This window comes from Fusarium oxysporum, chromosome 2, assembly GCF_000149955.1.
Source record: "Fusarium oxysporum f. sp. lycopersici 4287 chromosome 2, whole genome shotgun sequence".
Lineage (NCBI taxonomy): Eukaryota > Fungi > Ascomycota > Sordariomycetes > Hypocreales > Nectriaceae > Fusarium > Fusarium oxysporum.
The window spans coordinates 104,315-130,672 of NC_030987.1; the positions used below are offsets into that span (position 1 = coordinate 104,315).

The 26,358-nt window shown below is 46.5% G+C and overlaps 10 protein-coding genes across 11 annotated transcripts; 5 read left to right on the top strand and 5 right to left on the bottom strand.

Annotated features, from left to right (window-relative positions):
- Positions 1-1,382: 1,382 nt before the first annotated feature.
- Positions 1,383-2,660, top strand: FOXG_05592 (uncharacterized protein). The gene has a single exon (XM_018384006.1). It carries the CDS (start codon positions 1,495-1,497, stop codon positions 2,554-2,556), a length of 1,062 nt encoding a protein of 353 aa, XP_018241020.1. The 5' UTR covers positions 1,383-1,494; the 3' UTR covers positions 2,557-2,660.
- Positions 2,661-3,715: 1,055 nt separating this feature from the next.
- Positions 3,716-4,152, bottom strand: FOXG_05593 (uncharacterized protein; the record flags this gene model as incomplete). The annotated part of the gene is made up of 2 exons (XM_018384007.1): positions 3,716-3,831; positions 3,909-4,152. 2 exons carry the CDS (start codon positions 4,150-4,152, stop codon positions 3,716-3,718), a joined length of 360 nt encoding a protein of 119 aa, XP_018241021.1.
- Positions 4,153-5,534: 1,382 nt separating this feature from the next.
- FOXG_05594 (uncharacterized protein) lies at positions 5,535-6,659 on the top strand. The gene is made up of 2 exons (XM_018384008.1): positions 5,535-5,770; positions 5,821-6,659. The coding sequence occupies exons 1-2, from the start codon at positions 5,614-5,616 to the stop codon at positions 6,570-6,572; spliced, it is 909 nt and encodes a 302-aa protein (XP_018241022.1). The 5' UTR covers positions 5,535-5,613; the 3' UTR covers positions 6,573-6,659.
- A 30-nt stretch (positions 6,660-6,689) lies between these two features.
- FOXG_05595 (uncharacterized protein) lies at positions 6,690-7,959 on the bottom strand (the record flags this gene model as incomplete). The annotated part of the gene is made up of 6 exons (XM_018384009.1): positions 6,690-6,976; positions 7,024-7,188; positions 7,251-7,339; positions 7,395-7,597; positions 7,652-7,879; positions 7,939-7,959. The coding sequence occupies 6 exons, from the start codon at positions 7,957-7,959 to the stop codon at positions 6,690-6,692; spliced, it is 993 nt and encodes a 330-aa protein (XP_018241023.1).
- Positions 7,960-9,869: 1,910 nt separating this feature from the next.
- FOXG_05596 (uncharacterized protein) lies at positions 9,870-11,735 on the top strand (the record flags this gene model as incomplete). Its single annotated transcript, XM_018384010.1, has 1 exon — positions 9,870-11,735. One exon carries the CDS (start codon positions 9,870-9,872, stop codon positions 11,733-11,735), a length of 1,866 nt encoding a protein of 621 aa, XP_018241024.1.
- Positions 11,736-13,015: 1,280 nt separating this feature from the next.
- Positions 13,016-14,536, bottom strand: FOXG_05597 (uncharacterized protein; the record flags this gene model as incomplete). The annotated part of the gene is made up of 1 exon (XM_018384011.1): positions 13,016-14,536. Exon 1 carries the CDS (start codon positions 14,489-14,491, stop codon positions 13,016-13,018), a length of 1,476 nt encoding a protein of 491 aa, XP_018241025.1. The 5' UTR covers positions 14,492-14,536.
- Positions 14,537-14,964: 428 nt separating this feature from the next.
- On the bottom strand, positions 14,965-16,972 carry FOXG_17754 (uncharacterized protein). The gene is made up of 5 exons (XM_018397746.1): positions 16,745-16,972; positions 16,350-16,690; positions 15,881-16,296; positions 15,439-15,830; positions 14,965-15,391 (listed from the first exon to the last, which is right to left on the bottom strand). The coding sequence occupies exons 2-5, from the start codon at positions 16,439-16,441 to the stop codon at positions 15,152-15,154; spliced, it is 1,140 nt and encodes a 379-aa protein (XP_018241026.1). The 5' UTR covers positions 16,442-16,690; positions 16,745-16,972; the 3' UTR covers positions 14,965-15,151.
- Positions 16,973-17,502: 530 nt separating this feature from the next.
- On the top strand, positions 17,503-20,030 carry FOXG_05600 (uncharacterized protein; the record flags this gene model as incomplete). Its single annotated transcript, XM_018384012.1, has 1 exon — positions 17,503-20,030. A coding segment is annotated over one exon (2,428 nt), but the record flags the coding sequence as incomplete, so codon positions are not given.
- Positions 20,031-21,144: 1,114 nt separating this feature from the next.
- FOXG_05601 (glycerate kinase) lies at positions 21,145-22,661 on the bottom strand. Its single transcript, XM_018384013.1, has one exon. The coding sequence runs from the start codon at positions 22,426-22,428 to the stop codon at positions 21,226-21,228; it is 1,203 nt and encodes a 400-aa protein (XP_018241028.1). The 5' UTR covers positions 22,429-22,661; the 3' UTR covers positions 21,145-21,225.
- Positions 22,662-23,834: 1,173 nt separating this feature from the next.
- FOXG_05602 (uncharacterized protein) lies at positions 23,835-26,349 on the top strand. 2 transcript variants are annotated; one of them, XM_018384014.1, is made up of 6 exons: positions 23,850-24,363; positions 24,458-24,847; positions 24,902-25,007; positions 25,057-25,375; positions 25,430-25,559; positions 25,606-26,349. In XM_018384014.1, the coding sequence occupies exons 1-6, from the start codon at positions 24,049-24,051 to the stop codon at positions 26,050-26,052; spliced, it is 1,707 nt and encodes a 568-aa protein (XP_018241029.1). In that variant the 5' UTR covers positions 23,850-24,048; the 3' UTR covers positions 26,053-26,349. The 2 variants fall into 2 exon arrangements, with proteins under 2 accessions (XP_018241030.1, XP_018241029.1); XM_018384015.1 differs by lacking the exon at positions 24,458-24,847 and having other exon boundaries at positions 23,835-24,363; positions 25,606-26,186.
- The last annotated feature ends 9 nt before the right edge of the window (positions 26,350-26,358 follow it).

Consider the following 26,358-nt stretch of genomic DNA (forward strand, 5'->3'; position numbering starts at 1 on the left):
TAATTAATTATTTAAATTTAAACTTAAATTTAAAAATATAAAAACTACTTTCTTAGTCTTTTTATAATATTTTATTATTAATTAATATACTTTTTATATTATATTAATTTAATTCTCTAATTATTAAGTTATATTATTATAACTCCTAAGTTAGGGGTATTAAGGCTAGCCTCTAAACTTAAAAAAATACATAAAAAAAATAAGTATATATCTTAATAAGGTAACTAAGTGCATGTTGTTTAAATGTGCAAAGGTACTAAGTTACACAGCAAGCCACTTATATATAGTTATAAGGGCTCTACCTATGAAAGGTCTAGATTCAAGCTGGATATCTTCAAGTGGAGCCAGTGGCTTCTATGGCCTACTAATTAACATACAGTAGTCATGTCTCATCTCTGTTGTGACCTACAGGAGCTTAGTACGATGTGTTGAGTAGTGGCTGGCTGAAAACAGGGTGTCAGGGTACAAGTCACTAAACCTTTGGTCAGCCTGGTGATGCAACCATCTCGGACAAGGGTGTCGGGGATAATCTGTCTGCACCCTCGATGGAGTGTGGAACTATCCCTTATTTATATAGTAAATCTGATCCTATGGATTCTCTAGATAGTAGATGCACCCTGTAAGAAGGGGGTTACGAGAAGGCTTTGCCATCTTTAAGTAGCTTTATCGACATACATCCTTTGGCGCCTTTAGCTTGAATAAAGGGATAGGTGTCAAGACCATCTGACATATCTAACCATACATAAGTATAGGATACTTTGGATACTTTTCTTCCTAAGACAGACTCTAGGTAGTTAGGACCGCACTGTGCTGACAGGGATGATGTGATCGTGGTAAGATGTAAGGAGTAATTAATATCGGTGCGATTCTCTTGATTTTAAAACAGTGGCGTCCAATTAGGCTTATTTGTGACTCCAGCTGAACTTGGAATTACATATCATTTCTCAAAAAGCACAGTATAGCACGCATCAAGTCAGACAGACAGTGTGCTGGTAAGGCGTTGTTGCCTGGAGTTCCGTAATGTCTCGGAGGTAAGAAGACTCTTGGCAAGACAAATTCCATGGGCTAGATCATATTCTTAATATGCTTTAAAGTAACCACAGCACTAATTCTGCTGGCCTTGTCGACATTATTTGAGTGTGCTTAGGTCGGAAAGTATGACATGAGATTTATGCAAAAGTATCCACAGTTACCTTGGGTTCTGATTATGATGGCTATCGTCATTCTGCAGCCGCCACAAGACTAACATTTTCACACAGTATCAGACCAGAAATCACATATCACATTGAAAGCAGGGCGTGGCTGGCTGACTGGAATGTGCCATCAGTTCAGCTCTCGACTCTATACCATCATGTTCTCTACCAAGTCCACAATCTGCAACAGGCGCTTCCCTTTTCTACTATAAATCCCCCTACATCTCTTGATGCCTCTTTAGCATCTTTCACCACTACAATCAAATCACTGTATCCTGTCACACAATTCCAATTTGTAACAATGGGTATTAAAGGCTACGGTGTTTGGAGGGCAAAGCCTATCCGATATACCTTTGAGGATAGATCAATTGATCCACATACACCACATCTCTCTCTCTACTTCAAAGACAACAAGGGTGGAGACGGCCGCGCTGCTGTCAACATCAAGTCAGGGAATCTCAAAGAGTCCCGTCTCGCCTACTGGGCAGTTTCTGACTTCACCCACGATATCACGAGGAAGTTAGCCAGTCTGAACAATGGCTTCCATCTCCTCTCCGACTCATCCGAGCAGAAGCTTGATGGACTTGCACTGGACTACATCCGCAGCAACCTCTTCAGTCGCGACAATGGTCGAGTCCTGGAGCATGACATTGATGGCGCAGACAACGACATCCTCGATCAGTTGAGGCCAATTGTCGACAGGGCCATCGCAGCTGAGGCTATAGTTTATATCTATGGGTCTCGATTCAGTGATGGCAAGGGTATACATAACATACACATGAACCAGGGTAATTCAGGACGCTGGGAAAAAGATAATGGTGTATTCCAAGATGGCGCTCTAATCTTTGAGTTCGAAGACCATTGGGAGGCTGTTTTCATTGGCTTTGCCTCCCAGGCTGTCCACACTCGAGATGGCCCCGAACGCGCTGGCTATCCATTGCCCGACGAAGGCTTTTTGACATGGGCGACCTTTCTTGCACCTGAGCGCCCAGATACGGACAAAAAGGATGATGACGTTGCAGACTCGCCCGTGTTCATCACCGAGGCTCTTGTCAACCCACCTGGTCCAGACCAGCAGCCAGGAACCCTCCCAGAGACGATTACCCTTAAGAACAGAACACAGAATGAAATTGACCTGGGTGGATGGAAGATCCGTATCAAGACTGGGGCGACTCAGATTCTACCTTCTGGGATTCGCATCGACCCCAATGGCACCATGAAGATTGTAACGACTGTCCCACTTTCTAACCAAGGCGGTATCATCACTCTTCTCAATGCACAAGGGCTGAAAGTACATGGGGTCAGCTACACAAAGACTCAGGCAAATGGCGCTGTAGTTTCTTTTTTACAGTTGTCGAGTTAGGTCAGTCCAATATTCCACTTTGAGTGCTATTCTCTGTGTCAGCGGGCTTATTTGTCTTGGCCTCTTGAAACGGCTATATCCGAATGATGGACAGAATGTAATAGTAGCAGATCTATTTAATACAAATAGAGACCAATTTGTATAAAAGGTGATTCCTCAGTGTCTGGAACTTGTAACCTTCTTGCGGCCTGGATGAATTAAAAATATCAGAACCAACGGAACAGCCTCTTTCGAGCGACTCGCCTCATCTCTTCTTGATCTTGATCGATTCTAAGTTATGTTAATAGGCAAGATGACTGCTTCAAATCCTGGTTTGGGAAAGATGCTTGAAGTGTCAAGGTTCCCCGAACCCCCATGATTTGATCAACATCCTTGCCGATGGTGATCCCGATGGCTTGCACCGCCTAGTCTGGTGACTTTCTGCAATACATCTCGTCTGTTGCACAAAGAGCTTTGGCTTCTCGTCTGATGATGAAATTACAATCCCCAGCGTCATTTTTGATTTGCAATGCAAAGGGAGTAACGCCACCGGTACCTCTATGCGAACAGTTAATCCAGAGCGAAGAGCGGTCAGTGCATTCCAGGCTGCCAAAGCAGCACCCGCAAGGCAAAGGCCTCCTCCTCAAAAGATAGGTAGTCGGGAATTTTGACCACACCGGTCCTGAGAAAGATAAAGAAGCCGCCTGGGAGGCCCTCCAAGCTAGATCAAGCCAACCCCATGGTCCAGCAATGTGGTTCTGAGTGAAGTTGGCAAGCATGCGGACTGACTTTCACTCTGTTACACCTTCTCCAACAATGCCTGTACAGAAACGTCACTTTGTTTGCGAAATACTTCTGAAGGATAAACTAGCACCATCACTACCGGGACTACAGCATGGGGCGGGTACCGATAGCCAAGATACCATCTCTTCATTTCCAAGGAACAGCCTTGATCCGTACGAGAATCCGGCCAAACTTCGGAGATTCTTTTGGAGTGTCGTGATCCATCTGTACGGGACGGGTCAATGTCAGCTGATGGAGGGCATCAACGCCAGGCTTTAAAGATCATTCACTGGTCACTGGGTCATGATGCAATGTTTCTTGGCTCCAGCGGTATTCATTACTGGATCACTAGTACTCTTTCGCCAAGTGATTGACCACAATCACATCAATATCGACTCTAAATGCGAATCCCAACGAATTTTCTTCGTCCCCCAAATCCATCGACTGTGTTTTCCTGCTCGATGTGATCTCTGTTCGTCTTGAAGTTGCCTTTGCTGACCCATGGCAGGTTTACTGTGATCATTATGATTCTGTGGTAAGATATTAGTGGTAAAATTATCAACGTATAGAGGCATTAATGAAGAACATACCTGCAAAGGTGAAATTTCTGCTGGAAGACCCCATTGCCAGACTCGCCGTCCTGATCGCCGTTCTTGGACTTGTTGATTTCCTCAAGTTCCTTAATTTTAGCCGTGAGGTCTTCCTCAGAGACCCGCCAGAATGCGGTGACTCTCTCCAAGGTCGCCTCGACGTGCTGGCGCCGCCTCTTTCAAAGGCGACTTGGGCTTGACGTTCCTCATTCTCCAAGGCCAGGCGCGCATTTTCGTCCCTCATGTTGTCATTCAAGTCGTTAACGAATTTATTCACACCACATCTGATAAGCAAGGTATATACCCTTCTGCAGCTCAGTGAGCTGGAATATAGTTCACAGACCGTTTTAAGCAACAAACGACTCTGCAAGTCCAAATTTCATCGAGAAAGCCGTCTTTTTATATATGCTCCTTACGCCGCACCAAACTCGTGTTGTAAAGGGCACCAAGAAATACTTGCCGTGCCCGAATGAGAGAATCAATGATCCTATTCCCGGAAATATACGTTCGCGTCGCAAGACATACAGCCCTGGTGCAGGAGACCAGTGCACTACCTGAGCTGTTGCGCATTCAGATGTCATGACTTACTCATAGCCAATTTTCCAAGGCACCTTCTATTGTCCTCAGAGAATGTTGAGACCAGCAACGACACGACTGCACTTCAAACTCCGGCCCTTCGCTCCTGCGCAACACTTCACTTCCGCTGTCATGCATTGGCTTATGGTTAACTGTTTAAGGCAGACACTCTAGTTGACGCAGGTAGCTAATAATAACTAGGGATTCAATCCTGTCACATTTCTAAGCTGTTCCCTATGAGCTGGAGACCGTCCCTGTAGAGGAAGAATATCGGAAGCGTGGTATTTTGGTATCCGTAGGTTCTCGATCGCCCTTGGTTCGATGAGATATACTGACCGATGTCTGCAGGTCGATGTCAATAGAACGAAAGATGAGAACATCGAAGCTCTGACCAAAGCACTTCAGCAGTATAAAAGTTGGCAAAAGACTATTGAGACATAAACAATAACAGACGCGTCCAGTCTCAGCGTTGAGATCTTTCTACAAGGTGGTCAGCATTCTTGGGACCAACAAGTGTTGCACCACTACACAGCTGCTTAGGATGTGATTGAAGCATCGGGAGGGTACACCCAGTAGCAGTCAAATAGGATCAGCAATAGTCAAGCGGTCTGAGTAATCATTCTCATTTTGGCGCCAACTAGTGTTGCCAAGAATCAATAAATCGTTGCTGGTCGGCGATCAATCGTGACTTCAATCGATCTAACTTCAGCCGTGTCAATCAATTACTGCATTTATAACAGTTAAGGAAGGTATTCAGCTGCTTAGTGCTTACTGCATCCCAGTTTAGTTGCGCGTGCTGACATGGCTTTTTATCACGGCCCCACAGATCGACAAAACCTGAGATCTTCAATTAGGGAGTCAAAATAGCCAATGGGAAATCTCCCCAGATTTGTGACAAGAGTACCCAAGTATTATTGTCGCTTAGGATTCATGTCTTTCCTGCCCCTACTACCGCCGACCAGTAGCACGGTTACCAAATCAACAGTCTTAGTTGAAGAAGAAGCGAGACAGTGCAATCTCTCGGGCCATGTACTGCCAATGATTTAAGCTGTCATCTCCCCCCATTACTTAAACCAATTTCTGAACTCTTCTTCATCTCACCAACTCAAGTCACCTTCAACGATCAACCATGAAGGCCTATTTGCTCGCGATCTCTCTTCTTGTCAGCAATTGTTTCGCTGTTACTCCCGAAGCAGTCTATGGAGGCGGCTTCGACCATAACAAGAATGACACAATTAAGCTGAATATTGCCAACGGAGGTGCCGGCCAAAGCGGCTTGATTAAGGGTAAAGTCGCCCCACCAATGATTTGAATTATGCTAATTGCAGATGGCCAGAGCTTGCAAATGCATACATCAAAAAGCGCGTTGCAGACGGCGAGAAGCCATTCCAGGTGGCATGGATCAAAAGTGATACCTTTTACAGCATCCAATATCTCAAGACAGGCGACGCGGACATTGGAATCACTTACAACCCAGCTGCGGAAGAGATTGCAATCAAACAAGGCATCGCCAAGAGTCCAAGCTACTACGCTTTCCGAGATCACTTCCTTCTCGTCGGACCCAAAGAAAATCCTGCGAATATCTCCAAAAGTGATGACATAATGACCACGTTTGCGAATCTCCACGAAGCAGCTGAAGGCCCTGCTACCGAGCCTCCTGTTCGGTTCTTGAGCCGTTACGACAAGTCTGCTACCAACATCAAGGAGACTCTGCTATGGGCCGGCATTGGACAGGTTCCTTGGGCAACTGCCTACTCAACATGGTATCACCAGTACATCGCTTTCCCGATCCAAGCTCTCACAGCGGCGATTATCCTCCAAGAGTACACCATCACCGACCGTGGTACTATACTGTCCCTTGATGCAGAGCTCAGGAATCAGACTGTTGTTTACAAAGCGGGCAGTGATAAGGCGGATGACCCGTTGCTGAACCCCGCTCATGCATTGGTTGGTGAAAAGGCACCGAATGGTAAAGAAGCAGCCGAGTTTATCAAGTGGCTGGTCAGCGACAAAGGCCAGGACGTTATTGCAGGCTTCAAGAAGGATGGGCAGGTACTGTATTCCAAAGCTCCAAAGGGACAAGACTGAGAAGGAATGAGTGTCCTTGGAAATCTCTTGTACCGTGCGCCAGATTCATAGCAAAGCTACTTCTTAGTACATTATGTTATTACTCGTATAGGATTGTCTTGCTTATCTCTAAGGATACTACAGTAGTTTCCCCATGTCCTGTAGCTCTCCAGGTAAGTGTGATTGCTGGGGTTGAGTAGCCAGCTCAATCTCATCGTCCATGACACCCCATTCCGCATAAGCCTGCGATGCAGTCCTCGACTTGGATCCTGTCATGTTGGAAGAGTGACTTGGGCTTGACTGCTTCGAGCTGAATCCTTGGCTTGTGGTGTTTGTAGGTGTTCTCGATCGCATAATCAATTTCTTCAGGCCGGGAAGACAGACAACGACAACTGCAGTCGCCATTTCGGCCATGCAGAGTGCATCTTTGGCGCAGTTAGTAGTTATGAAAAGTGTCAAAGTGTATACCTACTACCAGATGGGTAATCAAGCTGATAGTCCGCTGCGTTGCTTATGATAAAGCGGGCAAGACTGACTGACATCGTGATTGCACCAAGAGAAAAGACGCCAACAAGGCCGAGTTTCTGCTCAGTCCGTAAGGTCAGATGTTTGAGGATGAAGAATGGAAAACAGAACACTGAGTACTTGTCAGTATACTCTTGTCTCTTGTGAGAATCTTGAGCACAAGAATTAACTTACATATCAGATCTGTCGAGAAGTTCAAGCACCACTGAGTCAGAAAGTTGGGCAGGGAGTTCCAGGCGGAGTTCAGTTGGTTCTCAACAGACCTGGCGGAGTTAACCGGAAATTTCAATAAAATCAATTGGATTTTGGCAGTCTTACCAATTGTCTGATATGGGTCTCGCTATTAGAGTGTTGAGTAGGATAGATGTTGTCATGCAGGAAATCAGGTATGTCGTGATTATGTATAGTGTTGCTCTCAAGGATTGGAAAATTTCTGGTATTAGATACCAATAGAAGGCGAGGATAGAGAGTTTCGGCCAGTAAATTCCTGTATCAAAGAAGTATTCGGCTACCCACACTGTCTAGAATCGAGCATCAATGAGCTTATACCATCGAGAGCTTTCAAATTTACTCACCTTTTGGTAGTCAACACTCGGAATAAGAAGATCTGGGCCAGCCGGGGGATGATGAACGAGGATAAGCATGGACACTGTCGAAGTTATAAACCATCCCAAAGCGAAGATCCAGCCAATGCATGCAAAGTACTCAGAGAGAGTGAGCTTCTTTCTTTCATAGTAAAGTCTAGTCCAGCATCGAAGAATAACTGTAAAGAGTGCCAATCCTAATAACACTGCTTGGATGGCCTGTTAAGACGTCAGTATACGGTGCTGAGCCACAAGAGAGATAGGTACATTGAACACACTATTCCAACTGATATGAGCATTTTGCTTCTTTGCTGAAGCCAGTCGCGTTTAGAAATCAGTCATTATCGTGCTTCTAGAGGATGGATCAAACCAAGATGAATCATGTCTGGGCATGAGGGCTGGCCCGGAAATACAATCTCATCTACGCGTCAAAGATTTTGTGGCGTCCGTCACTGTGTCCAGAAGACCTGATACCAAATGCAAACACATTCCAAGCGTAAGCGTTGGTCACTAATGAGATTGAGTGGCGTTCGTCACCGAACACGATGTTGGAGGCTTGAAAATGTCTTGAAGAACCCTAACTTTGCGCGAAATCATGACTCGAACTGGCACGGGAATGGATATGCAATACGGGGGATCTCATTTTAGATCAGATCTATAACTGTAAGATATCTTTGAGCAATTGAAGACGAATTGTTGACCGAAGTGTTATTGCCTTGACACGGTCTAACTGGATGCAGCTTGCAGAGGCCAGGGTAATCGGATTCGCGGCTCAAGATGATCGACGCTTAAATGCAGTGGCGTAGCGCCATCGTTCCTCGCTCACGGTGCCCGTCACCACTTCACCTACCCTGTAGATAGGCATTTGAAATGGTTCTAGATTCAACGTATCATCCCCACAACGTGTTATAATAGCGCTCTATCAGATGCAGAGAATTAATTTACCTACAGTTTATTAAGAGATAATAACCTAATCAAGGCACCTTAAACTCCCCTTTTTCATATTACTTATATATCACTTACTAGTGAGTTTGCGGCGCGGTCTCTACTGCTTAACCTCTGGCTGGCAGTGGAATCGCAGTGGATGATTTAAGCGTGCTGCGGGGGTCGATGAAAGAGTGGCCTTTGAAGTGAGCCGCAGGGAGAAGATTGGGGCCAGCTGAACAGCAGGTAAGGCTCTCCAGCTGGCTTATGTGTAGCTAGGTTTAGGCTGTAATTGAGGCAGCTAACTATGATGATATTGACTTAATGAAGCTTTGCCTCCTGAGGGGTAATAGGTATTTAAATGATATTAGACTTTAGATATAAATTAAAAAATTAAAAAATAAAAATAATAAAAAAAATAAGTACTTCTCTTATTAATTATATAACTTATTTAAAAAACTTTTATATAATTTAGTGTTTATATTTAGCTTAAGATATATTTTTATATATTTTTTTATTAATAATAGTTTACTTATCTAAGTATTATATTTTAATTTAAGAATATATTTAATTTCTTTAATATAATATTTAGTAAATTTAAAATTTAATTTTTATATTTTATTTAAATAAAACTATTTAACTATAATATAATTAAGGTATTTTATTTTAGCTAACTATTATAAAATAATATATAGACCAGAAGGATTAAGGCTATATTACTTATATAGAGGTCTGACTTTATATATAAGATAATTAACTTTAATACAGCCTAGGTGCCTAGTATTTCTCTTAGTAAGATAGAAATTAAAACTTGCCTAAATTTAAATTTTCTTACATGACTACCACAAAGCATGTTAACGCCTTGTGAACAACACCCTGTAAGATTTTATAATCAGCTGGACATAAGCCAAGACTTGCTACGAGTCTGGAATCTAATTTTGTCTTACTACAGAGAGCCTTACAAGGCTCATTGAGCAGTCGAGGCTTATTAAGCAGTCGAGGCTCATTGAGCAGCCAAGACCAAGAGTTCCAAAATGTGGCACTCAAGCCTTTCAGCTCTGGGCGCCAATCCAATGGTAATAATGCTCGCTTATTTTAAGCATATTTGCTGGAATGGAATTTGGCCAACGCTTCTTGGGTACATCGGGTTCGAGGGTCAAAAAGAACTGCCTGGTCTTTACTCCATGGTCTGTATATAGCCTGTATATTAATCAGAGTAGAAATCCTTCCTACTGAACACAGACAAAGTTGTATAATTCCTCCTAACCTTACCCTTTACCAAAGTATGGCGTTCGAAATATATACTGGATCTTGGACAGATTGGTCCCGTGGTTCAGTTCTTGGTGCTACCATTACGCTGTCATCTAGGGACGCTAGTCTCCTTCTCGCCTTTATCGCAGCCTTTGTTACAGTCATCGCAGTCAGACTCTGGGTTATCATCTGCTTCACCGTCCACCAAATCCTATCTACCAACGGAAAGCATGACGGACTTTACTACCAACGACAAGTCATTCTGCGCAATACGAAATCTGCCCCAGCTGCTGCATGGCTATTCCTGCAACAAGCTTGGTACTGGCGTGGTATCGCAATATCAGCAGTTACCAGAACAATCCCTTGGGCTTTATTCTGTGTCTGCTATTTCCTGGGTTTTGCTGTCCTTGCAGTCTTTTCGTCGCAGATATCAGACTCAGCTTCCGAATTTCGACTACTCCGCAGTCCCAATTGCGGGATACAAATGCCCCTAGAGAACCTTGGAAAACCCACTTTTGATAACTTCCGAGCGTCTACCTACGCCAAGGAATGTTATCAAAACACAAACTCTATATTATGCAACAGCTTATCTGTGTCCGACCTGCCACGAACTAATGCATCCGTTGATTGCCCTTTTCACAAAAGCATATGCCTGGGCACACCTGCGTTCAAAATGCAGACAGATATGCTTGATTCTCATCGCCATTTCGGATTTAACGACAAAGAAAAGAATAGAATCCGCTACAAGAGGGAAACTGTGTGTTTGCCATTAGTCACCGATGGCTCCCCTAGTTTTATACAGTATGTTAGGGGCCGAGAAGCCAGAACACTAGGTTGGGAAGACGACGTGTTGATAAAGTATTTGTACGGCAAGCTTAATGGCGGACGAATTAACCAAACACTGCTATACAACATTCTTTCTGGCAATGCCCTAACTGGCTATACTACCTGGAGCTATTACTACCCTTCCCAAGACGCCTGGCGGCCGGTGGGTGAGCTCTTAGTGCCAGACACTGATCTCTCGCTAATTCTCATCGCCCCGAACTCAATTGTACACCTTGAACGCAACATTGACCCAGTATTTGAAGCCACAGGGATTTTGAACGCTTCTGGATCCATAGGCTATACGCCGAATCGATGGGTAAGCCCGATAGCTTGCATTGACCAACATCAGCTCTGCAATCCAACCAATGCTAAGTGTACACGGCTGGTTGGTAGTCACGGAATCCTTGAAAGCGCAATGGATCATGATTTGGATTTCAACCGTGTGCAGAAAGTCACAATCCAGCGCCTCGCGCTGTTTCTTCAGTCATCGACCTTCTATCATACAATCTTCACGCGGACGCAGAGCTTTCTCCGTGCTCAGGAGAAAGTAAGTGGGATTATTAGCCAGGGCCTGCCGTCGAATCAATGGGAGGTCGAAATGGCTGCTTTATTTGATGACACCCTCGCCAATATGCAGTATCAGATGATGGAGTATGCCTCTGGGTCTCCAAGGTCTGATGCAGTGAGTGTTGTTAAGCCATGGATCAATTCCTCGGACAGTGATAGGGATGCTGCTGTTTGGGAATCCATGTGCGACAACCAGAGGACTAGAGACACTCAGGGAACTCTAAACTTCTCCATCCTTGGACTGTCTCTGTTATTCGGGCTGGGTTTATACATTATCCTGGTTTCGTTTGTTCTCAAGCTCCTCTTGGCATGGGCTCAGAAGAAACTGGGAAGAGGGTTATACAGAGCCAAGCGTTGGGAGCGAGATGGTACTCTACAGCAGATGAGATTGCTGTATGAGATCCAGGGTGCAGGCGTATGGAAGGGAACAACTGAGGACTTTCCTCGGACAACCTCAAGAGATTTGTTTGAGCACGATGAGGAGTTCAGCCAAGCCAGAAGTGTTTGAGCGCGACAAAGATTTTGACTACGTAAGAAGTTGGCTGATTAATTGTTACATATTTATCTCACATTGGTATTAATTACATCTATTGACTGAAAGCGGTCCCGATAATCGCGGCTTGTGGCTGAATGGCCACTTTTGCTATACGAGTCAGCCTGTAGGAATTTGTACATAACAATTTTGCTTTGCAATCGCGTTACTCTGTGTCTAATTCTCTACCATTGAATCCAAACCCTATTCTCTTTATTTATTCACACCTTTTTGGTATTTCATTTATTTCAATTCGCCATGCATCGGTTGTCGATCTTAATCGGAACAATGCTCCACGTTGCCAACAGAATGGACAGAGCCCATGCCGCCCCAAGAGATTGACACCAGTTATTGGGCTTTGGCGTTTCCTGGTTTTGTTCTAAGCGCCCTTGGTCCTGATATGTCATTTGCAGCCGCATCGATGTTCATCACACCCAATGTTCCGAAGACACACCAGGGCCCTCCTTATCACTGCCCAGAACCTATCAACAGCCATTCTGACTGCTGTCGGTTACATGATTGGGGATATAGTAACTGGATTAGACGGCGGAAATCTGGACCACAATGCCTTGCACGCAATATGGTGGTTAAGTCTAGCCATTGCCCTTGGTGCTTTGATCTGCCTAGTCTTCGTTAGGGTACCCGGAAGCGTAGAGAAGGAACATGGGAGCTAAAGTCTGATTGTTTTCGATACGGGCTTGATTCGCCTGCCTAGACTTTGTCAGAATTGTGGATTTGAGCTTCTTCCGGCCCGCGATATAATATATAAAGTCAGTATACAGCTTTTGAAATCCACCCATTGCATTGGCATTAATAGTTTCGAGTTCCTCGTAGACCCGCTGTAGGCCTTTCTTTAACTACCTTCGTGAATTACCCTGAAGATCTAGCATATTAAAATTCTTCATTCAAGCCGATAATAACAGTCTTAATATTTAGCTATTTATTACTTATTTCATATACTGAGTGGCACCATGACTATTACTTATGCATCATGGTAGAAGCCACTGGTTGTAATGCTTCTGAGAGGCTGTGGTTTTGCAGAAACACGCTTTGAGAGGTCTTTGAGTTGAATAACGTGTCGCAGTTAACTCACAAGGCATAGGGATCGCAAATTGAAAAGGATCACAAATACACCATTTTCGGCATAGAGACTTTTACGCGAGAACCACGTATCTTATAATTTCAAGGTTATAAGTTTCATTGTAGCTTAGAAGCGACAGCTGTCTATGCGTCAAAACTCTTGAAAGGTTATCAACTCAATCCTTGCTAATGAGATGATTGAAAAATTCCCCAAGGAAGTACCCAGACCTCTTAGCATACCTCGTCTTATCTTCAGACTCAAAATCAATCCACGTCGCTCCGAACCTATCCGAGAAACCAGCAGCCCATTCCCAGTTATCTGTAAATGTCCATCCAAAGTACGACTTGATCACAACGCCTTCCTGCGATGCCTTGGCGACTTCTGTTAGGTAGCTCTTGTAAAAGTCAACCCTGAAGGGATCTTCCAAAACATCATCAGGACCATTTGGCTTCCAGTCATGTTCACCCTGTGCCGTGGTACCATTCTCAGTAATGTAGATTGGTATGCCATATCGATTCCAGATCCATCGCAGCAACTTGGCCCAGCCCCAGGGAGTTGTTCGCAGCCAGTATGTGTCGCTCATAGGTCCTCGCCATTCTCCTTTCTTATTCTCATCAAGCTTTTCGACGTTGCCCAAATGGTCATTAATATCAGCAGGTCCGTCACGATGACGGACGTAGAAAGCTGAGTAAGAGTTCATGCCATAAAACTCTGAACTTCCTAGTACAAGCTTGCTTTCTTCTGGTGTAAATCTGGGAAGACGGTCACCCAGCTGTTCACGCATGGACTCTGGGTAATCTCCTGTCTTGTACAAAGGGTCGCCAAACCAGGCGATTTCGAACTCTCTTGCTCGTTCCGCTGCTTCTTGGTCTAGCGGATCATCGAAATCCCAGGGCTCAGACCAATTGCCATGGAGGGTAATCATGATTTTGCCTTTTTGGGTGGGTTTAAAATCGCGCTTATACATGTCGGCAACGTATGCATGCGACACAAGTTCCGTGTGACTGACAATGAAGGGTTCTGTGCTGCTGTCCCCTTCTTCATTGCGGTCACGAAAACTGGATCGGCCTGGAGCGTGTACTCCGGCGGCATAACCAGCAAGGGAATAGACGCCAGGCTCATTGTATGTGATCCAGTCCTTTACACGGTCGCCGAACCTCTCAAAACATACCCGGGCATAACGAACAAAGTCAGGAGTGTATGCATCTTTGTTGAGCATGCCACCGTAACGATCTTCCAAAGCCTGAGGGATGTCCCAGTGAAAGAGCGTGACGAATGGAGTAATGTTGTTTGCAAGAAGCTCGTCGATCAAGCGATTGTAGTATGATATACCCTCCTCATTGACAGGGTCATCCTTCCCGCCCATAGGGATGATTCGCGACCATGAAAGTGAGAACCGATAACCTGTAACATTGTACTTGCGAAGCCACTCAACATCAGTTTTGTAAAGATCATAAGACTTCACAGCATCGTCACCAGTGCTGTCATCTTTGACCTTGCCTGGAGTATGCGCGAAGGTATCCCATATCGAAACACCTTTGCCGTCCTTGTTCCATGCGCCTTCAACTTGGGCTGCCGCTGTGGCAAAACCCCAGATAAAGTCACGAGGTAAGGCACCTCTGATGGACTCGTCAAATTGCTGAGAACCCATTTCCAGTGATGCTGTTGCCACTGCTGAAGAAAAGGAAGATGGGCGAGCTAAGGTGAAGTGTCGACACAAGTGAACATGCAGCACTCGCAAGTAACAGCCATCTGCACAGGGAGGGGAAGCTGCATGGTTGAGGCGGAGAGGCGAGATTACCCACGAATCAGCATGCTTGTCCCACGCATGTTGGGAGCACCCAATGAGTCACCTCACTTGAGGAACTTGATTCAAGTCACTGAACTGATGCACGTTCGGGTTGTGGGAGAGATCTGCGAGAGCATCCGTTGCTGAATAACTATCTTCTATCTTCTGTCGCATGCAAACGCAAGGTGCTGTTTCTACCGGGCCGCCTACCCATTTATCCACTACGCAGATCACCCGCTAGCTCCGCATATACTAAGCTACAGCTGGAAAGGGAAGGAGAATATTTGGAATGCATGCTACTACATTTGATCTGCATTCGCGTGACAAATCGTCCGTGGTGGGTATACGCGTATCAATTGACAGTTACTCGGAGAGCGATTGGGCACCAATTGTTGACTGCTGCGACGCGGTAAGCCAAATGTTGAAATTGCGCGAATATTCTTGGCTGATACACACGGCTGTCCTGTTTCACAGCGACTATAACTAAGCTACCGTGGGATTGTTACGAGCCAGCCTCTTTTCCTACTTGATCGAAGCCCATTTAGCGTCTGCAACCTTGACACTCAGCTTGGTGGGGTTAGTATTCTTGGTTTCAAAAATGTGGTCAATTTCTTCCAGATTGAGCTTTCCAGTCTCGGGGAAGATGAAGTAAGCCACGACAAGCTGGATGAGGTTGTAGGCAATGTAGACGGCCCAAATCTTGTATCCGACTTTCTGGATCCCAACTGAAATGCCGTAATTGTGGACGACGCCCGCAGCACCCTTTCAATGTCAGTCTTTGCAAGAATAATCTTTTGTCAGCAGCATACCTGGAACATCGTGTACAGTGCCATTCCCTTTGCTCTCAAAGGCAGAGACAATAGTTCAACCGGGTACAAGTTGTGCATCGTCGCTATAAAAGACGCGCTGCAGACTTGGAAACAGTAGATCCAGACAACTGTAAGATAAGACAGGTACCTGTCTCCTTGCACATTGACTCGCCAGCTTGTAATTGTGACAGCGGTTTGCGCAATGATGATACATATTAAGCCCACAAAGATCAGAGTTCGTCGGCGGAAATATTCGATAATGTATGCACCAAAGAGAGTGAACACAAAGTAAGTGGCAGTCAGACCTAGTGTGATGCCCAGGACATCGAGCTTCTTGGTAATGCCGATTGTTTGGAGCGCTGGGTCCATATAGAGTCCAATGATGCCGCCACCTATGACGAGTCAGAGAGAAGTACAATATGAGTTGGCGTTTAAAGCTCACCATTCCACTGTTGGAAGATCGAATAGAGGAGAAGGACAAAGGTTCGAAAGCCAACGGCCTTGGTAAAGAAGACTCTAAAGTCCCACACAGCACGGAATCCAACCGCAGAAGTCTCAATGGACTCATCAATCTGAGCTATCATGGTCTCGACAAATGGGTGGTTAGGGTCTTCCGAGGAAGTAAAGTACTTCGAGATCATGGTGCGAGCCTTTTCTCTCTGGCCCTTCATGATCATGTATCGTGGTGATTCGGGGCAGAACCAGTAGATAGTGACGCACACAAAAAAAGGAAAGATGGCTTGGATAAGGAACGCCACTCTCCAGCTCCAGTTACTTTCCCAGTGAGTAAATCCCATCATGATACCGACGATGGCAAGAGAGCCAACCTGAAAGAAGGCACCAAAGATTCCAACGATGCTAATCAACGTGTTATTGGGCAGTTCAGAGGCTGACATGGGAGGGGAACTCACTGTCCACGGATATGAGGGGGTGCAACTTCTGCGATGTACTGCGAGCTCGTGCAAAGCGCGGTACCAAAGCCAAGGACAAAGCGGCCAAACATAAAGACCTTGACATTCGGGCGAAGCACTGAATGAGAGAAGCAACAATAGTGAGGAAACAGCCGAGAAAGTTGACGCTGCGACGACCAATCTTATCCGCAACACTGAGGAATGGAGCGCCGCAAAAATTGCCGATGGTCATGAGAGCGTTGATGACACCGAGTGTCGAGCCGCTGTTTGCGAAACCGAAGTAGTCATGCCAATAGGTGTTGGAGTTGATGCTGCTGATAACACCCCAGTCGATACCATATCTACGCAAGTGTCAGCTCATCATCATCAAAGGTTCAATGAGTCAACAGCCTTACGCAGCTTGATTGAAACCCATGGTCACCATGATGAGAAAGATGCGAAAGCCAGCTTTGGACTTGAGAGACAAAGCTTCCCGAGACTTGGTAATCAGATGGTCTTCGGTGATTCGCGCTGTGACGATCTCTTCGACAGCGACGCCTGACTTGTTTGCATCAGCTTGGACATCTTGGTAAATGTTATGGCGCTCGAAAGAGGCTCTTCGTGCCTGGATAGGCATGTTGATATCCTGTATGATCGTGCTGATGTCTTATAAAGTCAAAAATACAGCAACTTCAAATGGTGCGTTTTACTGTTGGGCCTCAGGTCGTCTTTATATCATATGCAAAGAATGCTTTCAGTGCAGCCATTGCTGAGTGTATAGCCTTGACCTAGTTAGTGCACTTATCCCAAGTTGAGTGCGGCACGAGAGCCATCGGCAAAGCGATTGAGTATTGGCTAGATCCTAGAAACTGCGGATCACACCACTTCTGGACTATCCTTCCTCTCTATGGTGGGTTCTGATCACGGCCCAATGCTGCATGTACGTGATAGCTGCAGTCTGTGCGATGTCGGCTAAAATGCCTCCAGTTTTTAAACCACTCTCAACTCTGGGGCATGTGGGTACATCGTCAACTTAAATAATAATCCCTCCAATAGCAATGCCGAGCCCGTCGTTACCCCATGGGCCGTTCATCCGTCCGCATGGGTTTGTGGGGTTGACCATCCTCTTCGGGTCTAATCCATCATCAATCGGCCCTGTTCGGCAAACAAAAAACATGAGAGATTCATCAACTTCCCCTCATCAATTAGCCCAGCATCATCATCCCCATGCGCCTTTTCCACCATCAAGCGCCATGAATCCGTCGCGGCAAAACGGCGCGCATATCCAGTCATCCACCATGGACGAAGGCGAGTCAAGTGACACAGACAAAGGCATGCTCTTGCATTATGCTGCCCCCGCATCTTCGTGGTCTGAGGCTCTTCCAATTGGCAACGGGCGGCTGGGAGCTATGGTCTACGGGCGAACGTCGACCGAGCTGCTCCAACTCAATGAGGACTCTGTTTGGTATGGCGGCCCGCAGGACAGAACACCACGAGATGCGCACAGTCATTTAGCGACGCTCAGGCAACTGATCAGAGATGAGAAGCACAAGGATGCAGAAGGTCTCGTCAAAGAGGCCTTCTTTGCTACGCCATCGAGCATGAGACACTACGAGCCACTGGGTCAATGCAAGATTGAGTTTAATCACGACGAGAGTGAGGTGACCGATTACACACGATATCTCGACCTAAACACTTCCCAAGTCACAACACGTTACAAATGCGATGGTATATCTTATCGCCGCGATACAATTGCCAGCTTTCCAGATAGTGTACTCGCCGTCCAAGTCCAAGCATCCGAAAAGAGCCGTTTCGTTATACGGTTGAATCGACAGAGCGAGAATGAGGGAGAGACCAACGAGTATCTCGACAGCATCTTCGCGCAAGACTCACGGATTATTCTCAACGCAACACCTGGTGGTGCAAACAGCAATCGCCTATCTCTCGTTCTTGGAGTTTCCTGCGGACCTGGCGATGGGACTGTCAAGGCAGTTGGAAATTGCCTGATTGTCAACGCGACAAAATGTGTTATCGCCATTGGGGCGCATACCACGTTCAGAAAAGAGGACCCCGAAAGATCGGCTCTTTTAAATGTTGATGATGCTCTCCGACGACCATGGGATGTTCTCGTTCGCCGCCATCGATCCGATTACACCAACCTCTTTGGCCGAATGTCCCTTCGGCTATTCCCTGACGCGAATCATCTACCAACGAATAAGAGAATCGTCAGCAGTAGAGACCCGGGTCTAGTTGCTCTGTATCACAACTACGGACGATATCTACTCATTTCTTCAAGTCGAAACTCTGACAAAGCCCTACCGGCAACATTGCAGGGGATATGGAATCCTTCCTTTTCACCACCCTGGGGATCAAAATTCACCATCAATATAAACCTTCAAATGAACTACTGGCCAGCCATCCCATGCAGTCTCATCCAATGTGCTATACCACTAATTAACCTTCTCGAACGCATGGCGGAAAGAGGCAAAAGAACAGCCAAGATGATGTACAACTGCAAGGGATGGTGCGCGCATCACAACACGGACATATGGGCTGATACAGACCCTCAAGATCGGTGGATGCCTGCTACTATCTGGCCGCTTGGAGGGGCTTGGCTGTGTACCGATGTTGTCAGAATGCTCATATATCAGTACGAGCCTACCCTTCACTGTCGCATTGCTCCTATCCTCGAAGGCTGCGTTCAGTTCCTTCTTGACTTTCTCATTCCATCTTCTTGCGGCAGATACTTGGTTACCAACCCATCCTTGTCCCCAGAAAACAGTTTTGTGTCTCAGTCAGGAGAGACAGGAATCTTCTGTGAAGGGTCTGTAATCGATATGGCAATTGTGCGCATTGCGTTTGAGAGTTTCCTCTGGAGCATCAGTATCCTCGATCCAGATCATCCACGAAGGAACGATGTCATCGCCGCCCTCGATAAGATACCGCCCATGTCGCTGAATAAAGATGGACTCATACAGGAATGGGGCTTGAAGAACCACAAAGAAGCTGAGCCCGGACATCGCCACGTATCGCATCTCTTTGGGCTATATCCCGATGACTCTATCAGCATGGACTCATCGCCGCTCCTGATCAAGGCTGCGAAGAAAGTTCTTGCGAGAAGAGCGGAGCACGGAGGAGGTCATACAGGCTGGAGTAGGGCGTGGCTACTGAACCTTCACGCCCGTCTCCGAGACTCGGAAGGTTGCGAAAGCCACATGGATCTGTTGTTGAAAACATCGACATTACCAAACATGCTGGATAATCATCCTCCATTCCAGATTGACGGAAACTTTGGCGGATGTGCTGGAATCTTGGAGTGCCTGGTCCAATCTACGCTACGATCCGAACCATCGAGGCAGGTCGTTGTGATACATCTACTTCCGAGCTTACCGTCGTCTTGGACAGGTGGCAAGTTGACTCATGTCAGAGCTATGGGAGGATGGCTTGTTTCTCTCGAGTGGAAGGAAGGCAAGGTAATAGAACCGCTGCGAGTTGAAGCGACTGTGATTCAGGCTCCAGACGCACTCGTCGTGTTTCCTAATGGGGAAAAGGTTTATGTTTCAAGTAAGAAAGTTGGCCCACAAAGTATATGGCACAAATAATGTGTCTTAAATATTGAAGACAAGAGACTTAATTTAATGCCACCTGTCTTCCTATCTTTGAACAAGGAGCATCTCAAATACTTCTTTTTTTGAACCCGTGAATTTTCACTCCAAACCCAGCGCTTAAACAACGTAGTTGAACACAATAGCCCTCTCCAATCCAAATATCCACTGGACAATAGAACACGACATGTCCATCACTTCATCTTGTATCCTAACTTGCTAAGTCAGAGCTATGACTTAGATCTCAGACAAGAATGTACTGATGTCTTCTCGATGAGGCGAGGCAATGTCGAACCTCGACTAAAAGTGTCAGCATGTATAACTCATAATTTATTCTGAAAGCCTTCATACTAATTTATCGCCAGGAATTTCCTTGGAAGGATTCGAATGAGCCATTAATGCCACGCCTGCTCGTGTCACTGCCCATGCTGGCTGTTTGCTTGGACTTTCCCTTCCGGAAGCCGTTGCTCGACCCGTACAGTGAGAAATCGAAACTTCTGTCTTCATTGGCTTGCAGCCAGTTATTCAGCCTCGGAGACGGCGTGCGTTGAATGCGAGCATGAGTGGCAGCCGACTGCAGCGTCCTGCTAGTCTGCCTGGCAGTGGCAGATTTCCTACAAGACGATGTCCTCTTAGACGGTGCAGCCATCACAGCCCCACCCCCCATCGGTTTCAGCTTCTTGTCACTCCTGCCTCCGCAGCACATGTTGGCGGATGTAGACTTTTTGCTAGATATATTAGATGAGTGGGTATATGGGAGGGGGAGTGGAATTATTTATTGATGAGGAATAAGAAAGAGGAGCGATAATCTGGAGAGATGCGAGTATTTATACATGGGAAGAGACCACGGTAATACTCTTTTGACTTTTAGAACTTAAGTTTCTCTCTGTAGACTTCTTTTGAATTCACCAGAGGTATGTCACTCTATTTCTTGTCTTATAAGTATTATATACATCACTGCAGTTTTTATAACTACGTAGCTGTACAATAGCTTACTGAACTGGAGGGACTAAGTTCCATGTGGTGAGTATAAGCTGTCCGCCTCAGCCACAGGTCTCAATTGCAAATAAAACTCCAGGATCACTATTTAGACATTCTACCAAAGTGCCTGACCAATCGTGCGGTTTCATGCGAATTCCCCTCAGGCCCGGAACGTCGAGGTAATCGCCATTGATACGAACAAAACAACCTTCTACTTGGACAAGTATATAGTTTGAGTAATAGAGTTGCGTCGCTCGTAAATTCATCTAATTAAGCTAAGTTAAAAATAAACTCAGATAACACGTTTCTCATCAAGGGGATTTGCCCAGCATCCGCCCAACCACAACGATTCTCATGACCGTCTCGGCACTCTCCCTTGTCAATTTCTCCGCTTCCAAAACCGCATCGTCCAGACTCATTGGACGCTGAATAATACATGTAAAAGCATCAATCCCGATATCATAGTTCACTCTAGCGCCCTGCCCAATCGTACCAGCGATGGCAATCACTGGAAGTCCATGTTTCTTTGCGAGTCTGGCAACTTCTGCAGGGATCTTACCCCTCGGAGTTTGATCGTCAATGCCCCCCTCCGCAGTGAGTACAAGATCGCAGTCGTCAAATATACTGTGCAGGTTGATGTACTGCATAATGACCTCGTATCTGGGCCTGAGTGTAGCTCCTACCAAGCGCAAGCCTGTTCCAAGACCTCCCGAAGCACCACCACCAGGAGCCAGTCGTACGTTCTTGTCACAAAGAATGCCAGTAGCAACGTCTGCCAACTTTTCCATGGCAAGACTGAGGCAAGCGGCCTGCTCTGGCGTTGATCCTTTCTGGGGACCAAAGACATTTGCCACTCCGTCTGGTCCGCAAAGCACGTTATGCCAATTCACGGCAACGTCAATTTTGGCTTTGAAGACACGTTTATCGACTCCAGAAAGGTCAATGGAACCAAGGTCCAAGAGTGATTCGCCACCTCCGGCTAAAGGTAAAACACGTCCTTGGACGTCAAGCAGTCTTGCACCTAGGGCTTGAAGCATCCCCGCACCACCATCACACGTCCCAGAGTCACCGCATCCAACCAGAATGCGGGTGGCTCCAGCATCAAGGGCAGCAAGGATGAGTTGGCCAACACCAAGTGTTGTTGTCTTGCCTGGATTGCGACTACTGGGCGGGACTAAGCTCAGGCCAGCAGCAGCAGCCATTTCAAGGACGGCCGTGGTTGGCTCATGCTCTTTGCGACCCAGCAGACCAAAGAATGACGTGATCTGAACTCCTACAGGTCCGACCACAGGGACTCGATGCAATGAACCACTTGTTACTGTGACAATGGCCTGGGTGAAACCTTCTCCTCCATCGACCAATGGGACCTTGCGGACCGAGGCATTAGGTTCAACGGCGAGGATCCCCGCTTCAATACAGTCTGCAGCCTCACTGGGCTGGAGGCTACCCTTGAAGCCAGATGGACAGACGAGGACTCTCATACTTGGTGTAGCGACAGTGGAGCCCATTGTCATTCTATTCGTGTCAAAGGACTTGAGTGCGTAGTTGTAGAGAATTGAAGAATTGGGGTTAATGTTGTATAAACGATAGACTTGTTGCAGCGAATGGAAACTTTTCAGCTAAAGTTTTTCAAAGCGAATGTGAAGATGAGGCTGTTGATTGTTCTGAATCGCTTCTTTCTCTGCCTGGATACGGCATCATTATATACTTCAATGCTTCACTATCTATCGCCATGTTTCGGATCTCATTTATGCCCATTTACCGCGTCTCATTTAGTGAATGATCCCTTCTTCTCACTCAGCCTCGACAAGAAAGATGCACTAGCCTGTATCACAGAAGAATCATGCCCCAGAATAGCAACAGGTCGTCTGCCACTCTGTCATGAAACGAATGTCGGCTCGGAATCTGCTTCTCTGGAATGCGCTTGCGTCACGCGATCACCCAAGCCACTGGGCATAAATAGAATGCATTGAGAGGGCGAATTTCCTCGAGACGTCAATCAGGCGAGTCGAGATAAGGGACGCGTCATTCATCGCAGGGCTGAGGAGATCATCACTTGGCAGCTCGATAATGACTTTGGCATGTCGGGGTGCGGAGGACAATAGAAGCTGTGACAAGGATAAAATTTAAGCTTAATTCAAGGTCTCGTGGCTTGACTGGGCAATGCTGAGTCTAAACGTCATCAAGGTTGCGTGCTAACGGCGCCGTCATTGCTTGGCCCTTATCTAAGGTCCGTGAATCACTGCTTCTACCAATCAACGAGAGACACACCATGCGCGAAAGGCATATTTATAGAAAAACCACTGGAGCAGATCTTCGGCTGCGGGAAGTTCACAGAAGCTTATTTTCCGCTGGCGAGTTCGCACGATTTGCTCTGAAGATATGGCATGTGAGCGCTGGGGTGAAAGCGAGAAGTCAATATTGCAGAATTTGGAACCCGCGCACAAATTGCACTTCAGGGCTAGAGCTCTTTGAAAACCTGGGAACCGGAGGCAATCAACTCGGTATCTTAAAATGTTCCGACACCCATGGCGTGATGATGCGCGATGTGATCTCCGCCCTTAGGTCTTGGCGATGCTGCTTGAGCAAATGAGATGGCACCAAACCAACCAAGCTAAGTTGAAACGAAACTTCTAAGCCACCCCAATGACGACCATGGGCATTTAACAGCTGAAACCAGTGTCATTCACTGTAATCACTCAACTAGCGATACGAGAAATTCCCGTCTGGAAATACACCAGCCACCATAGGTTCTTAGACAGTAGCCTCAGCAGTGACGCATTCAGGCTGTGTAGTCATGACAGTCTTTTCCTGCCATCGAGTCGGCAAGATGATGTGGAGTGGCGTGGTTTTGGCGAGTTGTTCTTTTCACTTATGCAGGCTGCGCCTTTATCTTTGGACAACTTAGCGCTGGTTGCCAAACATGGTCAAGATACAGCTTTCTTGAGTAGGACAATTGTAAAATGTGAACATATATTGAGCATCTCAGCACTTCTATGATAGGATCCAACGCATCACAGTCCATTCGCTTACTCATTCTCTCGTTTCATCATTAGTCTTTGTAGTCTCTAAAGTTATTCTAGACGACTTTCGTTTCTTTGTCAATTACCCCATTCGCCATTGTCCCGCAAGCAATGAGCAGAAGCAATACTCCAGCGCTCTCAAGAGCTGGCTCTCGTTCCTCTCTTTGGAGGTCCTGGAGTCCCATGCTCGAAGACTTGGTCAACTATGAGAAGTCGCGTGAGAATTACCCCTGGCTGATACGTAACCATGACCAAGACACAAGTTATGACTCGAACCGTTCGAGTCGTCCAAGGCCACTGGCGTCTCTTGCGGAAGACCCTGATGTCGTGAGCCAGTCAGACCAATCTAGAAAGTCGTCTGAAGATTTGGAGCGTCATCCAGCACCTGAGCCTCTTCTCTTGCCTCAAGATGAGGACCCGAACCTGGTAAGTTGGCCTCTATCTCAACCATGCTTTTGCCAATCACCCATTTACCTATCCCTGCACCATTTGGCCACTATGATCATTGACGCATGGTCAGGTAACCTGGGATGGTCCCCATGATCCCTCCAATCCACACAATTGGACCAAACGCAAGAAATGGCTCTCGACAATTCTTGTCTCCTGCTTCACATTCATCTCACCAGTCTCTTCAACCATGCTGGCACCAGCCTTGCCGGATTTGGCCAAACAGTTCAAGATCTCATCTGACTTTGAGACATACCTTCTCATGTCCATCTTCCTCTTGGCTTATGCAATTGGTCCCTTTTTGCTCGCTCCCTTGTCGGAGATGTTTGGAAGAGTTGTTGTTCTTCAGTCTGCAAACATGTTCTATCTGATCTTCAACACTGTATGTGGCTTCTCGAAGACCAAAGAGCAGATGCTCATCTTTCGCTTCTTGAGCGGTCTTGGTGGGAGTGCACCCCAGGCGGTATGAGCCCGAATAATATTTTGCCAATCTCCATTTACTAACCCTTGAGCTTAGCTTGGAGGCGGCGTGCTGAGCGACTGTTGGAGAAAGGAGGAACGCGGAACTGCGACCGCCATCTACAGTCTTGCCCCATTCTTGGGGCCTGCTGTCGGGCCCATAGGTAAAGCATCTGAACTCCCAACAATACCTTCAGGCTGACGATCTTCAAGCTGCTGGCTACCTCACCCAGCACCTGAACTGGCGCTGGATATTTTGGGTCGTCTCCATAGCCGATGCTGTGGTTCAGATCCTCGCGTTCCTGTTCTTGCAAGAGACTTACCCACCCAAGATTCTCAAGGTCAAGGCCAGAAAGCTTCGCAAGATAACTGGCAACAGGCTTCTTCATACCGAGTTTGAACAGAGAGATCGAACATTCCTTTCTCTACTCTTGACCAACTTGAAGAGACCGTTCAGGATGCTCTTTACGCAGCCTGCTATACAAATTACGGCTCTGTACAGAGCATATTTGTATGGCCTCATGTATCTTGTGTGAGTGTACAAGGTTGATACCAAACACAGTGCCACCAATTAACACGCCGCAAGTTTTGCATCCTTTCCCATGGTTTGGGAACAACAATACAACCAAGAACCCGGTCGCGCCAGTTTGAACTATGTCTCTCTTGGTATTGGATTTGTCATCGGGCTTCAGGTGTCCGGTCCCCTGATTGATAAGGTACTTAACCTCCGCTCATCCTATAATCTTACACTAACACTCCAAGGTTTATGCAATGCTCAAGACTCGTTATAACCATCCTGGGCGACCCGAATTTCGCGTACCCCTGATGTTCCCAACCGCGGTTATCACGCCAGCGGGTCTCGTTCTATACGGGGTCTCCGCACATCTGAAACTCCACTGGATCATCCCAAATGTCGGAACAGCAATCTTTTCTGCGGGACTAATTCTGTCGTTCCAATGTGCTCAAACGTACATCATTGACTCGTATGAGCGATATGCCGCCAGCGCGACTGGAGCAGCAGCTTTTGTCCGTACCATGGCTGGTTTTAGCTTTCCTTTGTTTGCGCCGGCTATGTATAAGCGTCTTGGGATTGCGTGGGGAAATGGTCTGCTTGCGGGTACAGCCATGTTGATCTGTCTTGTGGCGCCGATTGTGCTTTGGCGTCATGGGGAGTGGATTCGAAGGAAGAGCCCCTACTGCGCAGGATAGAGTCACCAAGTCGTCGCGATTCAGAGAACCTAAAGTGTATTTTACCTTGATGAAACTTAGATACGTGAATGTCTTGACGACAATACCTCGGGTGGCTCACTTAGAGCACAAGGCTACTGCGGAGCACAGCCAGGGGCGCGGAATAGCGGCTAACACAAGTTCTCGATGGTGGGTCTTGCTGCGGGGAGTGTCGGCATAGCGGAAAACGTCAGAATTTAATATCCTACTGCACCTGTCTTTTACCCATGTACATGCTATGGCCATAAAAGAATAATGTGTTGTTGGGGTGAGTGTCGAGGACTTCCT

What these genes read in the sequence shown, in the direction of transcription:
- FOXG_05592 (XM_018384006.1), top strand. Translation starts at nt 1,495, where the DNA reads ATGGGTATTAAAGGCTACGGTGTTTGGAGGGCAAAGCCTATCCGATAT.
- FOXG_05594 (XM_018384008.1), top strand. Translation starts at nt 5,614, where the DNA reads ATGAAGGCCTATTTGCTCGCGATCTCTCTTCTTGTCAGCAATTGTTTC. An exon ending in CCAAAGCGGCTTGATTAAGG is followed by an intron (nt 5,771 to 5,820) that starts GTAAAGTCGCCC and finishes GCAGATGGCCAG; the next exon opens with AGCTTGCAAATGCATACATC.
- FOXG_17754 (XM_018397746.1), bottom strand. Translation starts at nt 16,441, where the DNA reads ATGTTTGGCCGCTTTGTCCTTGGCTTTGGTACCGCGCTTTGCACGAGC. An exon ending in CCCCCTCATATCCGTGGACA is followed by an intron (nt 16,297 to 16,349) that starts GTGAGTTCCCCT and finishes CACGTTGATTAG; the next exon opens with CATCGTTGGAATCTTTGGTG. An exon ending in GATCTTCCAACAGTGGAATG is followed by an intron (nt 15,831 to 15,880) that starts GTGAGCTTTAAA and finishes GACTCGTCATAG; the next exon opens with GTGGCGGCATCATTGGACTC.
- FOXG_05601 (XM_018384013.1), bottom strand. Translation starts at nt 22,428, where the DNA reads ATGACAATGGGCTCCACTGTCGCTACACCAAGTATGAGAGTCCTCGTC.
- FOXG_05602 (XM_018384014.1), top strand. Translation starts at nt 24,049, where the DNA reads ATGAGCAGAAGCAATACTCCAGCGCTCTCAAGAGCTGGCTCTCGTTCC. An exon ending in AAGATGAGGACCCGAACCTG is followed by an intron (nt 24,364 to 24,457) that starts GTAAGTTGGCCT and finishes ACGCATGGTCAG; the next exon opens with GTAACCTGGGATGGTCCCCA. An exon ending in GCCTGCTGTCGGGCCCATAG is followed by an intron (nt 25,008 to 25,056) that starts GTAAAGCATCTG and finishes ACGATCTTCAAG; the next exon opens with CTGCTGGCTACCTCACCCAG.